This window comes from Pleurodeles waltl, chromosome 7 (assembly GCF_031143425.1).
Source record: "Pleurodeles waltl isolate 20211129_DDA chromosome 7, aPleWal1.hap1.20221129, whole genome shotgun sequence".
NCBI lineage: Eukaryota > Metazoa > Chordata > Amphibia > Caudata > Salamandridae > Pleurodeles > Pleurodeles waltl.
The window spans coordinates 864,264,656-864,280,629 of NC_090446.1; the positions used below are offsets into that span (position 1 = coordinate 864,264,656).

Sequence of the window (15,974 nt, forward strand, 5' to 3'; positions counted from 1 at the left end):
CTCCATCTAATGCTTAAGGATTAATATCAGAGGCAAAGCTGATAGAGGGCCTGCATGTCATCTTAAAAGGGATAACAAGCAACTCCTTGACCAGGCCTTTAAACGTATGCCATCTTTTTATTTCTCTTTCTTAAAGTTTTAATTGACTTTCAAACAGGAGCAATAAAGCAGAAAAGTTTACCATACAATTGACTTACGTCTAAGGAGCAGCATAGGACCTTAAAGAGAACATTTTAGTTGCAGCAAGGATATCTTAAACATGGAACATTCTGGTGCATGGTTATAATCGCCTAGATACCTCTCGCAAGGGAATTTCTGGTCAAAAAGTCCCTTATAATTCAGGAAGTATTTGCTATTGAAATACTACTTTTCAGGAGAGAACGAAGAACACTGGGAACAATAGTTCTATCAGAGGCTGGTGGAGCACACTACACCCCCAAGCAGAACCTGAAGTCAGACAGTCTTTGGGAAAACAATCTTTAGCCATTGGGGCCCAGATCCTCCCAAAAGGTCTGCTTCTTATATTTACAAGAACAGAAACCGCAATGGCTGCCTTGGTTCACAATACCTTGCGTGAAACTCAAAAAAGTGCTATGACCAAAAGGGGAGACACCTTGAACTACTATGATTATGTGTGCAGAATCTGGTTAACTGAGAGCTGCTAGTCAAGTCCCTGAACCGGTACTAGCAAACATAAGTTATCTTAAACTGTCTGGACCAAAGCCTTAATATTAAAACTATCCACCCAGAACCCCAGTGACCGGACCCGCTCAGCAGAACTAGGCATAGAATTTGGGAGTTCCTTCAGATTTTATCGGCTGAACGAGAAAGCGGTTCATTAGCATTTCTATCTGGTACACAGGCAGGGCCTTCCCCAGAGCTTTGCTTCTGCTCACAACACAGTCACTGCTCTAGGGCACATGCTTTATCTGGAAATTAACAGCTGCGTCTGCAAGTAGGATAATTTTGTCAAAGAACGGACAAGCAGTCTCATGAATAAGACGATTTCACTATGTAAAATGATATGTTCAGTTTTTAAAAATGTATTTATTGTTTTTTCCATGAAAGGTGAATGTTAGGTGGATTAGCACAGTCACGGTTGTCAAAGCAGCTATGGTACATGTAATGTTCTGCCGTAATATAAAATACATAGATCGCCAGGGTCAGGCGTATTTATGATAATGAATTTTCTGTTGTGTTCCCTTTACAGCTAATTTAGGAAACCCTAACTTTCAAGCACTAAGACCCATCTCAATATTTTAAAATATTTCTTCAACTTCATTGAGTAGATGTGTTCTTAATTAATTTGCCCTGATTTGCTTGGCTAAATCCATCTCCAGGGTCCAATGTCTGGCGGGTAGCGAGGCACCGGAAAATACTCCTTCAATAGGGTCCATCCTGCACCAGTTTTTCATTTCACCTAGTTCCATACATTTGCACTTTCTCATGTAGCAGCAGACACAACCCTGTATAACTTGGACTCAACACTTTGCCGGTGCTCTTGGCTTTGGCCAATTAATCTTCAAGCGTTTTAGTTTTGGGATCAGTCCAAGTAAGCACATCCGAGGATTAGGTCAGGTGAGACCGGTAGTCTAGCTGCATTTTGCAGTCTCCGTGTACCTTCGTTGAAGAATCTCTTCAATTTGGTACTCTCTTGGTTTAGATGAAACAATTTCATCCGAGCACCACCACAATATGAGCACATGGAACATTTCATACTGATGCTGGATGAAAGTAAAATGAGGAAATTGGGGTTAGAACTCCAACAGGGCCAGATGGGGAACCAAAAGTGGCCAATGAAAAAATGTTCAAACCAGACCCTTTCCCTCCCTCTTCTTGCATAATCTCTCTCTTTCCATCCATATATTATTTCTCTCTCTACTATCCTCTCTTCTCCTCCTTGGATCGCTTTCTCTCAATTTCCCCAGTCTCTCCCTGTCTTTCTCTATCTTTAGAAGCCTCCACGTGCCTGTTGCAATTAACTTTAGAAGAACGTAGGAAAGTGACAGAAGCATCAAGTGCGGCCACTGGGCGTTCAAAACCAGCCTCCAAGGACTCCAGTCCACCAGAGGAATTCCATGTGGAATAAATGGCCTGTTCTGCCCTGACCTACTGTCTCCTTGTTCTAGATCTGAAAATCAGACCATATCGACTCATTGGTCATTCAGTGAAAAATAATTTCTTCTTTACTATAAACTGATTGTGTGGGTAATCTGGAGAACATAACTTTCCCACAACGACATTTAGTTAAAACCCAACATTAGCACTTTTTTTCCAATACTTAGAAAGATTCAGTGGTAAACAGGTTAGTTTTACGGGTAAGTTCTTCCCATCAAAGGAAGGCAATAAAAATCTCTTAGAACCACTCTTCTGCTAGTACAGTTGCTCTGAGTTTTAATTTATGGCATAACTATGTTTCTCAAAAAGATTACCTTTTGGAGAGGGCTGTTACACACTCTCTCACTGTCCTTCTGTACCTGTCCATTTCAGCCTGGCATTGTCTCTAACCGAAATGTCCTCTTTCCAGACTTCTAATGCGTTTCTTGCACAGCGCATCAGCAGCATCAATTCCATCAGTGCTCTGTGTGAAATGACAGGCGCAGACGTGGAGGAGGTGGCACATGCAGTGGGCATGGACAAGCGGATTGGCAGCTGCTTTCTCAAAGCCAGTGTTGGTGAGTGAATTTGTTGAGCAGGATCCCTAACCAGGATGAATGTTTTTCCGGCTACGTTTGGTGTGCAGGCAGACCTCTCTAGTACTCTAAATGCTCTACCTCTGAACGTGACCATCCAGTGGGATACTAGCTCAGACCAGTGGGACTGTTTGGCTTTACAAGAACAACTAGGAAGCCCCACTGCTCCAAACTAGAAAATTGGTAACATATTTCAGCCCTCAGTTCATGATACCTTCTGTCATTTTGTTTTTGGAAGGAGAAAGCTGTTCCCTATATAAATCACAAAATTATATGGATAGTGTGGTCAAAGAAGAAGGTGCAGCAAAACCTTCCCTCGTACACCAAGGACATGAGGCAAGATAAAATAATGTTAAGAGGTTCAAAAAGTGCTATCACATAACGTTGCAACCTAATGTAGCAGGAAGAGAAGTTCTAGATGCTCATTTCTGCGAAGTTGGATGAAGATTGGAAGAGAAGTTTTACCACGGTGAGGTAGGTAACACTGGTGTTTGGTAGAACAAGCACCAAGGGACAGCAAGTGGACACTATGGCTATTGGGGCATCTTCAGCAACCTGTCCTCCAACCTACACGCACTCTACTAATCTTGCTTTCCACGTTCCATACTCTACCCTGCAACGCCACTCACATCTACTGCCTCGCGCACACATTCACATGACAGGACAATGCCTCAAGGAGGTATGATGATTCCGGTTCTTCAGAGACCATCACACTGTGTTGCAGGAAGCGGGGCCTGAGAGGAGGCAGTAGACTGAGCTGGATGTTGTCCTTAGGAACTCTTTGTCTGAAACAACAAAACAATAGCATGGCGGGCGGCTGCAGCAGCTGAACAGAACTCTTGATGGTCTGTGCACAATTGTTTCACAACTATGAGCAGTGAAGTTGACTTTGCCTTGCACACATGTAGGAAGAGAATGGCAGGGTACATGCCCTATGCCCCATAGGCTCATTGAATTCTGTTGGGCACTCGGCTCCATAGTTGCAGAGTTTTACAAGATCCAAATCCATAGCTCATCCTGGAAGCGGCTGGTGTAGGACACAGTGGAAGTAGTTTTGCCTGAGGCGTTGGAAGATAGTACAGCCCTAGAGAGTGAAGCACAGGTCTGTCCTAGAGGTGGGATGCGCAGCCCATTGTCTATAGTGGGTTTAGTCGCAGCAGGTGTGGCTCAAGGAAAGGGTGAAGAAAAGGGAGGAGTTTCTCTCTTGCCACATTTGATGGTGGCACTATCAGGGGAAGGCGGAGGGACAGAAGATAAATGATCTGGTATTCTAATTTTGTGTGAATAATTTCTAATTTCACATTCACAAATGTATTTTCATCTACACCTTTGTATGTCTAGGGTGAATAATTGGCACTTTCGGTTCGCCTTTTTCCTGAAAGATTTTTATGCTTCAAGAAGAGTTCAGCAAAATTTAATTTCTTGCTAAGCATGAATTTGCATAGTAAAGAATCAGTGCTCCAATATGGCTTGTGTTGCCTTTTTTAATCACTTTGTCACTTCCTGTCCCAGGACCTACTCTTCTAAAATCAAGGTAGTCAGAACATGCCACCCAGAAGGTGGTGTCCTTTGGTTCAATTAAAATAGTTAATTACATCTGTTACATGCATTCAGAGCTGCAAATGAATGGAAAGATTAAAGATTATATATGTCTGAGGGGTGGGGAGAAGAAGGCACATTCTCCCTCAAGCTCTTACAGGACCAATCTTATAACCACCTATTCACTGTCCTGGATAGCTTCACGGTCCTAGCTGCCAAAACAATGTTACTGTCTTAGTTGGGAGAATGAGTACCGTTGTTATACAGAAAACTCTTTTGTGATGTTTAATTCATGGTGGCTCAACAACATGATGCTTGTTTTCTAGGTAGTCGTAAGAATCCAACACTGAATATGGTAAAATGTTAGGTTGTGGTAATGTCTGCTGAAAGACAAGTGAACTCTACTAGGAGATGTTCCTCAAATTTGCCGAAGTATGGTGCAGGTGGAACCAAATTCACCTACGTAAATCAATTTCATTGCCATGTTTTATGCTATTGGTCAGATGACACATTGAACTAAGGTAAATGCCTTGAGGAACTACATTTCTTTTTATTCACAATTTTAGAAACAAATGCATGAAATGTATGAATAACCTCAATTTGTAGGTGGTTGCTATCTGATGGGGGTGGGGTTGCACGTGTACCCGCTGATGGTTTACAACTTTGTATACCTATCATGTAGTTATGTTGATGTAGTATAGCAAGAACACCACTAACTTTGTTTTAAATGGAGCAGTTTGAAACCATTGATGGTGAAGCATCAAAACCACAAAAGTAAAAACATGACTGAATGCACTGCTCACATTTAATATGAAATAACTTCAGAGAGCTACTGGAAGATGCTGCGGAGTCTGCCCATTTCCTTCCTCTCAAACTCGGAGTGGTTGAAGAATTTTTCTGTCCTGGGAATTGGTGTAAGCAGAACAACTCTATCCTAAGTCCTCTCAAGATGTAAAACACTACCAAAAGTCCCAGTGCTTCAATCCCCAATGTGGAAGAAAATATATGTGTGCCTTGTGGAGGCATATGGGCACTGCATATTGCCAGCTCAGAGCAGGAACTCCAGAAAGTACCTTTTTAGATTTTTATTTGCTTTATTTCTTTATTCTTTATACTGTTCTTAATACTTTGTATTTCAGGATTCGGAGGTAGCTGTTTCCAGAAGGATGTCCTCAATCTGGTTTACCTCTGTGAGGTTCTTAACCTTCCGGAGGTGGCACGATACTGGCAACAGGTAAATAAGGTTGCAAACAAACTCATCTTAAAAGTAAAAAAATAACTTTTTTTTAACCATATGTATTCCGTGATATGATCACACCTTGTGAAGGATTGCTTCATCAGCTCTTCATGTTGCCTCTAGAGTGTCTTAGAAGAAGTGCTCAGAAGCTCTCCCTTCATGTACCTTAGAAGCAGAAGGATATAGAGATTTGTCCTTGATGGTAAAGGTTGTCAGGTAGCCCCACCGGATATATATACGTGGGAACCTCTGACCCGTGAATGGGTGGAGCGGCATGCCCGCGGAGCAGACCATCATTAGTATCCACGTAGCCGAAACAAAATAACCCTCTCTCAAAACAGGATTACTGCTATACGGAACTCTTTATTGCATCACGCGTTTTGGCCGAACAAGCGGCCTTGTCATGTTTTGTTCTGGAGATATATATATATATATATATATATATGTATATATATATATGTTCAATGGCATGTGTAGCTGCAGATACACATGCTGTGCATATTCCGCCTTCTAGTGTTGGGCTCAGAGTGTTACAAGTTGTTTTTCTTCGAAGAAGCTTTTTCAAGTCACAAGATCGAGTGACTCCCCCTCTACGTGATAGTGCGCATGGGCATTGAGTCCTTTGTTAGATTGTTTTCTTTCTGCCATCTGGTTCGGACGTGTTTTCTCTCAATCCGTTGAATCTCTATTCGGAAATTCCAAACTTATTCTAATCTTTCTGTAATATCGTCGGTATTGTTTTCAATCATGTTTCCAACTTTACTGGATCCGATTTAGACCGTCTGGGTCGTTTTTTTCTTGCCCCCTTTAAGGGCCTGCTCCCACATGAGTCTGATGGAACGAACTCCTTTTCGATTCTGTCCTCTGTGTCACGTGAAATTTCCATACACCGATCAGCACTCTTGTGCAGTGTGCACTCTTTGTCTGTCTCCAGACCATCAAGAAGACAATTGCGATGCATGTAGATATTTTCAATCTAAGAAGACTCTTTTGGATCGTAGAGCTCATCGTTTCAAGATGGCATTGAAAACAGCAGAAGACACACTGGACATGTTTGGTGAAGAACATGCCCAATAGGACGTTTGGCACAGGGCTGTCTTTTCCATTCAAGACTCTGACTCCAAAGAACATTCAGATGCCGACAACCACTACGTGCCTGAGGCGCAATACATGAGTACAATTGCCCCATCACACCACACCAAAATTACTAAAAAGATTCCAGCACCGGTTGTTTATCCTCCACTGCCGTCAGGCATGGTCAGATTCAAAAACAAAGTCCGAATGGCCAACCTTTGGATCTCCTGTGCCGAGATTTAAGATCAAGGTGCACTCGGCTTCGACGAAACCAATTTCGGAGTCGAGCCGAAAATCCAAAGACAACAACTTCGGAGCTGAAAAGGGCAGCACCATCTTCGGAGCTGAAAAGGATTACACCGACTTTGAAGCCGACACTTTAGGTTCGACCAAAACAAAAGATTTCGGAGTCAAAAGCTAGGGGTAGTGAAGAAAGTACTTCTACCCAGGGATTCATAGACATTCAACCTATTCTAGAGGTGATGGATGCCAAACAAAGGAAAATACTTATTCAGAAGGCCCAGGACAAATAATTGCATCCACTCCAATGTCCTTTAAAAGGAAACTGACTTTTAAAGACACTTCAAAAGATGCTCCTCCATTAAAGAAGGTCTTTTAGCAAAAACAATAGGGAGAGGCTTCAACGCAGAAACAGCCCTCTCCACCACACTATCTTGTTCCTCCTTCCACACCACCTCCACTGCCATCACCCACATATGAGGCACAATTATCACCACACACATCTTCAATTTCACCACATGGGGATAATTTTAGTGATGATCAACGGGACATAGATCCATGGGACACTAATGACTCTGATCCCACATTACCTAATGATCCTAAGTTATATCCTGCCAAACCCTCACCACCAGAGGACACTACAACATACAATCAAGTAGTGCTAGAGCTGCAGCATACCATAATGTGCAAATGCACACTGATTACACAGAGCAGGAACTTCTGTTTGACACACTAGCATCAACACACAAGCAATATGAATGGCTTCCTATGCTCCCAGGCATGCTTAGACATGCTTCTGATATCTTTCAAGAGCCTGTTAAAGCTAGGATTATCACTCCTAGAGTGTACAAGAAATATAAACCAGCATCCTCAGACCCTGTGTCTATAAGAGCTCAACTTCCTCCTGATTCAATTGTAGTTGGTGCAGCCAGAAAAAGGGCCAACAGCCAGTCCACGGGAGATGCCCCTCCTCCTGATAAAGAAAACAGAAAAATAGATGCAGCTGGGAAAAGTGTGGCCTCACAAGCTGCTAATCACTGGAGGATAGCCAATTTACAAACTCTATTGGCTAGATATGACAGAGCACACTTGACAATATTTAACAATGTTATTAGATCTGCTATGGATGCAGCTGATACAGCAGCTAGATCAGTTAACACCAGTGTGCCTATTAGAAGACATGCCTGGTTGAGATGTTCAGATTTTAAACCTGAAATGCAACAGGCATTTTTAAACATGCTGTTTGATAAACAACACTTATTAGGCTCTGAAGTGGACCCAGTGATAGACAAACTCAACAAAGATTCAGAAACAGCTAAAGCCATCTGGGCTTCGTATAGCACACCCACAAGGGGAAATTTTCATAGGCCAAAATTTAGAGGGGGTTTCAAACCTTCGGCCACGGAAACACCATCCACCCATCAAAAACAATCCTCTACACTAGACGATCATTTGGAGGCTCCTATACAGTATCTAGCAGTATAGGTAGAGGTAAACCTTCCACATCAAGAGGTCCCTTACAATCTAACAAACAGCGACTTTCTCACCATCCCCACAGAGCACACATCTCCTGTGTGAGGAAGACTGGTAAATTACTATCCACAATGGCACAACATCACTACAGATCAGAGGGTTCTGTCAATTATCCAACATGGTTACTTTCGGAACTCACTTCCACACCAACAAACATTCCACCTCGTTCACACAAATTAAATCAAGAGAATTTTATTCTATTAAAACAAGAAGTACAATCACTTCTACTCAAAGGAGCAATAGAAGTACTACATATAGCTCAACAGGGGAAAGGAGTATATTCTATATACTTCCTTATACCAAAAAAGGATGGATCTCTCAGACCAATTCTAGATCTCAGACCTGTCAATCAGTACATCCTTTCAGAGCATTTCCACATGGTTACTCTTCAGGATGTAATTCCCCTATTACAAAAACAGGATTACATGACCGCATTAGATCGAAAAGATGCTTACTTCCACATTCCCATACATCCAGCACATCTCAAATTCTTAAGATTTGTGATAGCAGGCAAACTTTACCAGTTCAAAGTGCTACCTTTTGAGTAACAACAGCACCAAGGGTATTTACCAAATACCTTGCAGTGGTTGCAGCATACCTCAGAAGGCAACATATACGTGTCTTTCACTATCTGGACAACTGGCTCATAAGAGCCAGCACCATTCAAACCTCTCAACAGGACACACAATACACAATCAATACCCTACACAATCTAGGGTTCACAATCAATTACTGTTGGACTTTTGCTTATGCAGGGTCATCCCCAGTCTTTTTGCCTCCTGCCTCCTATTTTTTTCTGACCTGTCGCTGTTGGCTTTTGAACTCTGAGCACTTTCCCACTGCTAACCAGTGCTAAAGTGCATATGCTCTCTGTGTGAAATTGTATGTGATTGGTTTATCCATGATTGGCATATTTGATTTACTAGTAAGTCCCTAGTAAGGTGCACTAGAGGTGCCAGGGCCTGTAAATCAAATGCTACTAGTGGGCCTGCAGCACTGGTTGTGCCACCCACATAAGTAGCTCTGTAATCATGTCTCAGACCTGCCACTGCAGTGTCTGTGTGTGTATTTTTACACTGTAAATTCGACTTGGCAAGTCTACCCACTTGCCAGGCCTAAACCTTCCCTTTTCTTACATGTAAGGCACCCCTAAGGTAGGCCCTAGGTAGCCCCAAGGGCAGGGTGCAGTTTATGGACAAGGTAGGACATATAGTAATGTGGTTTATATGTCCTGACAGTGAAATACTGCTAAATTCGTTTTTCACTGTTGCAAGGACTGTCTCTCTCATAGGATAATATGGGGGCTACCTTTAAATATGATTAAAGCGTAGATTCCCCTAGAGAGTAGATGGACATGTGGAGTTTGGGGTCCCTGAGCTCACAATTTAAAAATACATCTTTTAGTAAAGTTGATTTTAAGATTGTGCGTTTGAAAATGCCACTTTTAGAAAGTGAGCATTTTCTTGCTTAAACCATTCTGTGACTCTGCCTTGTTTGTGGATTCCCTGTCTGGGTCAGTTGACAGTTGGGTTGTTTTTCACCTCACACCAGACAGTGACACAAAGGGAGCTGGGGTGTAACCTGCATTTCCTGATTAGCCATCTCTGCTAGGAGGGAGGGGTGGAGTGGTCACTCTCATCTGAAAGGACTTTGCCTGCCTCTGACAATGCCGGCTCCAACCCCCTGGTGTGTGTCTGAGGCCTTGCCTGGGCAAGGCAGGATTTCACAAGTAGGTGTGAGTCCCCTTTGAAGAAAGGTGACTTCAAAGACTAAAATGGGTATAAGAAGGGCACCCAAATCTACAGACTTTAGAAACACTTCTGGAATCAAGAGGAACCTCTGCCTGGAGAAGAGCTGTTAGCTGAGGAGGAAGTGCTGCCCTGCCTGTGACTGTGCTTTGTGGAGCTTTCCTGCAGTGCTGCTTCTGCCAGAGTAAGAGGGCAAAGACTGGACTTTGTGTGCCTTCCATCTTGAGAAGAAATCTCCAAGGGCTTGATCTAGAGCTTGCCTCCTGTTGTTTGAAGTCTCAGGGACAGCAAAGACTTCTCTCTGCCAGCACCTGGAGCCTCTGGAGAGACTCCTACTCTGCCCTGTGGTGCCCATCCAGTTCCTGGGACCCTGAAAGGAGAAGCTGGCAGCCTAAAGACAAGAAAATCCACGCACAGAGCGCCGTGCAGGGAAAAGATCGACGCGAATCCGATCGGCGGCTGAAAAACGACGCGCCGCCAGCTCCGCGGCTGAGAAACAACGCTCGCAGGAAACGCGACCGAAGAATCGACGCACGGAGCAGGAGAAACGACGCGCAGCATTGCTGACGGAGACTGGCACATCGCAACCTGCGCGGCTGGATCGTCAACTCATCGTGCGGCTGGATTTTTGACTCGAGTACCGCCGTGCGGAGTTATTTTCGACGCACGCCCGCCCGTGCGGGGTTATTTTTGACGCACACCAGGTACATTTTCACTCTAGCAGCGCTAGTGTGTTTTTAAAACAACTTAAAGACTCTTTTTGATTTTTAATTAATAACTTGACTTGTGTATGGTGGATTTTTGTCGTTTTGGTCTTGTTTTGTTTAGATAAATATTTCCTATTTTTCTAAACCTGTGTTGTGTCATTTTGTAGTGTTTTCATTGAGTTACTGTGTGTGTTGGTACAAATACTTTACGCCTAGCACTCTGAGGTTAAGCCTACTGCTCTGCCAAGCTACCAAGGGGGTAAGCAGGGGTTAGCTGAGGGTGATTCTCTTTTACCCTGACTAGAGTGAGGGTCTTTGCTTGAACAGGGGGTAACCTGACTGTCAACCAAGGACCCCATTTCTAACAATTACCAAAAATCTCATCTCCAGCCAGCGAAAATACAATCTTTTCTGGGAGCAATTCTGAACACTCAATCAGGATTAGCGTACCCAAACCCACAAAGAATTCAAGCTTTCCACAATCTCATATCACAGCTATAATGCAATCAGACTTACACAGTAAAATGTTTCATGAAGCAGTTGGGAATGATGGCATTGTGCATAGCAGTAGTACCCAATGCACATCTAAACACGAGACCCCTGCAACAGTGTCTTTCACAGCAATGGTCTCAGGCACAGGGTCAACTTCACGATCTAGTGTTGTTGGACCGCCAGACTTACAATTCTCTGCAATGGTGGAATCTCACCAACTTATCAAAAAGGCGGCCATTTCAGGACCCAGTGCCACAGACCATAATCACCACAGATGCATCAGTGACAGGTTGGGGAGCACATCTCAGCAAGGGAGAATGGGACTCAGTTCAGCAGACTTACATAATAAACCACTTGGAATTGCTGGCAGTGTTCTTAGCACTCAAAGCATTCCAGGCACAGATCACAAGCAAACAGTGTTAATAAGGGCAGAAAACATGACAACAATGTACTATCTGCAGAAACAGGGGGGGCGCACTCATCTCAATTGTCCCTCCTAGCACAAACAATTTGGAAGTGGGCAATTCACAATCGCATTCACCTATTAGCGGAGTATATCCCAGGGATACACAACCAACTACAGACCTCTTAAGCAGGACGCAGCAACAAATACACAAATGAGAGATTCATCCCCAAGTAATTCAACAGTACTTTCATGTGTGGGAACAACAAGCATAGACCTTTTCGCAACAAGCGAAAATGCGAAATGCCCAATTTTCGCATCCAGGTACCCACACCCTCGATCCAAGGGCAATAATCTATGGATCAATTAGCCAGGGATATTTGCTGACGCATTTCCCCCTCTCCCACTAATTCCATTTCCAGTCAAAAAAATATGTCACACTTTCCTCACTATGATACTCATAACTCCCACGAGGGCACATCAACACTGGTACACAACACTATTGGATCTATCTGTAGTACCAAAATCCGAAAAGGGGGGGAGGGACCGGGAGATTGCTGGTCCAGTGTACGGTCTCCCAAAGTGGTAATAGTATAAAGTGTACACTGTTCCAAAAATAGCCAACCAGAGGACCAGGAGTGGCTAGAGCGCAGAACCCTCAAGCATCTCATTGGATGACTAGCTTCATCATCTGGATCGCTCTTCACCAGGCCGGTGCTGCAATGCCTGATGGGCTCCCCGAAAGGAGCTCTTAACCATAAAGATCCCTAAATGGTAAGTGGATCCAGGTTAGGTGGATGAGGACCTTATTATAGGATCCAACACAGACCGGAGAGAGATAGAAATAAAATTGGTTATCCACCTCAAAACAACATCATCAATTTAATCAGTATAGGTGAGGTGGAGACCAAGATTAAAAATCAGATGAAAGTAAAAATAATGAGTGATAATGCTCAAATACTTTCAACAAAAAACTACTAGAAGACTCTAGACCCCTATAAGGTTTGGAGAAGATGTTCTTTAATTATTTCCTTTTTGGTCCTGATGAAGCGTCGTAGGATCCGGTTGGACCATTTTGACGCGAAACATGTCGACCCTTAACTAGAGTCCCTAGATTTTTAGAATCCCAGTCATCAAAGCATTTATGGAGGGATTAAAAAGAATCATACCCCCGAGAACACCACCAGTACCTTTGTGGAACCTTAATATTGTATTAACACAACTCATGGGACCACCATTTGAACCCATGCACTCTTGTGAAATGCTATACTTAACTTGGAAGGCAGCCTTTCTCATAGCTATCACATCACTTAGAAGAGTAAGTGAGATACAAGCGTTTACTATACAAGAACCCTTTATACAAATACATAAACATAAAGTGGTTCTCCGTACAAATCCCAAATTCTTACCAAAGGTTATATCACCATTCCACCTAAACCAAACAGTGGAACTCCCAGTCTTCTTTCCACAACCAGACTCAGTAGCCGAAAGAGCCTTACATACATTAGACATAAAAAGAGCACTAATGTATTACATTGACAGAACAAAACAGTTTCGCAAAACAAAACAATTGTTTGTAGCCTTCCAAAAACCTTATGCAGGAAATCCTATATCCAAGCAAGGCATTGCCAGATGGATAGTAAAGTGTATTCAAACTTGCTATAGTAAAGCAAAAAGAGATATACCTATTACACCAATAACGCACTCCACTAGGAAAAAAGGCGCCACAATGGTTTTCTAGGAAATATACCTATGACAGAAATTTGTAAGGCAGCCACATGGTCTACGCCTCATACATTCACAAAACATTACTGTGTAGATGTGTTAACAACACAACAAGTCACAGTAGGACAGGCTGTATTACGAACATTATTTCAGACAACTTCAACTCCTACAGGCCAAGCCACCGCTTTTTTGGGGAGATTACTGCTTATTAGTCTATGCACAGCATGTGTATCTGCAGCTACACATGCCATTGAACGGAAAATGTCACTTACCCAGTGTACATCTGTTCGTGGCATGAGACGCTGCAGATTCACATGCGCCCTCCCACCTCCCTGGGAGCCTGTAGCCGTTATAAGTTGAATGAAAATTGTAAATTTGTAAATAAATACTTTTTTAATACACATTATGTACATACATACTTACTCCATTGCATGGGCACATTTAGTACATTCACAACTCCTACCTCACCGTCTGCGGGGAAAACAATCTAAGATGGAGTCGATGCCCATGCGCAATGGAGCCGAAAGGGAGGAGTCCCTCGGTCTCGTGACTCGAAAAGACTTCTTCGAAGAAAAACAACTTGTAACACTCCGAGCCCAACACTAGATGGCAGGATAATGCACAGCATGTGAATCTGCAGCGTCTCATGCCAGGAACAGATGTACACTGGGTAAGTGACATTTTCCATATCTATCGATGTCCTGCAGTCATCTGACCACATCCACCCATCAGGGTCAGTGCGGGACAGAGGGAGCAGGACCTACTAAATAAGCACCAAAGCACTGCGTCTCACTCAAAACACAGAAGAAGCCCACACTCCAAGACATTGTTGCTGTGAAAGTTTAATCAAAAGCCTGACAAGTTTCAACCGGGACGGTCTTTGTCAAAGCCATAACTGTGATAGGTGCCAACGTTGCGTTTAGACAAACAACGTCATGATCAACATAGTAAAAGGACTTTACATTTAATCATGCATAATTGTTACAGCACCCCAAGACAGGTATACATATGCAGATAACATGATTCAGGAAAACATAAACGATCATTAAAAAACACAAAATCATAATTTAGCCACAATGTTCCAATATTGTGACTTCCAATAGCATTTAGTATATCGTTACCTAGCAACCGATCAGCTAGACTCGTAACCACCGCAAATGCACAAGGCTGTTTAGGGAAGAAAATTAATTCATGAGGGGTCTAACCTGACCACTCATCTGAGTTTTTATTCATATTTTCTCCACAGGGCCCAGGTGAGAAACCAAATGGCGGCCGCAACCTTCCTTTCAGGTTGCGGCCAGCCAATCAGGGCCTTACTTTTGGGTTTGGATCCACAGGTCGGCCACAAATCGATCCGTGGAGGATTCAAGTCCCTAGATATACAATTTTATTTTTCCTTTATTAACTCTGAAACTGGTGAACAGATTTACACCAAATAACAAAAAACAGTTTTTCTGAACCAAGAGCTAGCTTTCTGCCAAATTTGGTGTAATTCCGTTCAGTGGTTCGGACTGTAGTTGTATCTATAAACTGCAATATCCCCATAGACATTGCATGAGAAAAAGTGTTCTCAGCCCCTGCCTGATGAACCACCCAGAAACTTTACAGACAGCAGCAGAACCAACTGGCGTACTAGTTTTCAAATTTTGTGAGGATTCGTCAAACAACACCAAAGGTATTGGAAAAACAAAAAATGCTTTGTCTATGAGAAATGTTGGTCCTAATTTAGACTGATGGGGGCTGGGTTATAGTAACACCTGTTATTCAAATGACATGCAATGCTACACTTCAGTTTGTAGCAAAATGTATTATAGAGTTACGCTCTTTGAACTGTAGCAAGATGGCTTATGACTCATCTAAGAAATATGTAGGGATCTGAAGGTTACATGTTTAAATCCAGATATGTAAGATTCAGCCTTCATCCTGTGACGGTTGGTAAATTAAGGTATACTAAATTGGGTAAGAGTAGCTTGTGAAGCTTCCAGCGCTTAAATTGGAGTGAAGTATTCTTGTGAAGTGCTATCTATATAAAACAAGTCAACATTATAATTCAACCAACTAGTCTAGCGGTTCATGAGAAATGGATCACTCCGGTTCTAATCAGCTGAAATATGTTCCTTTGCATTTGGACCACAATGACATGGGTTTTGTAGCAATGAAAGTAGACATAATCGAATACCTGCCTTGGCTGAAGTGCTGGCATACGGAAATTATCTCTGTGTTAAGGTGTTCCTGTGATATGTATGTTCAAAGAAGAGAAAGCGCTGGTCCTGTGGTTGCACTGAGTGAGGCTGAACCTGAAGTGAATGTCTCAGAAAGGCATTAGGTTCGGGGATTGTCACTAACATGCAATAAACCTGGTACCATAATTTATTCAGCAATCATTATGAGTTAGTATACCCCCTCTGTAGGAAAATGGTTCACTGTTGCAGTTACCCCCCACTTTTTGCCTGGTATTGATGCTGACTTGACTGAGAAGTGTGCTAGGAACCTACTAACCAGGCCCCCGCACCAGTGTTCTTTCACTAAAAATGTACCATTGTTTCCACAATTGGCACACCCCTGGCACACAGATAAGTCCCT

At 42.9% G+C, this 15,974-nt stretch overlaps 1 protein-coding gene across 1 annotated transcript in view; it reads left to right on the forward strand.

Annotated features, from left to right (window-relative positions):
• The window catches only part of LOC138245650 (UDP-glucose 6-dehydrogenase-like), a 111,418-nt gene that overhangs the window by 26,153 nt on the left and 69,291 nt on the right, over positions 1–15,974 (forward strand). Inside the window, exons 6-7 of the mRNA XM_069199397.1 lie at positions 2,528–2,675; positions 5,372–5,466. Coding sequence (XP_069055498.1) covers positions 2,528–2,675; positions 5,372–5,466 — 243 coding nt within the window. The remainder of the gene's footprint in view (positions 1–2,527; positions 2,676–5,371; positions 5,467–15,974) is intronic.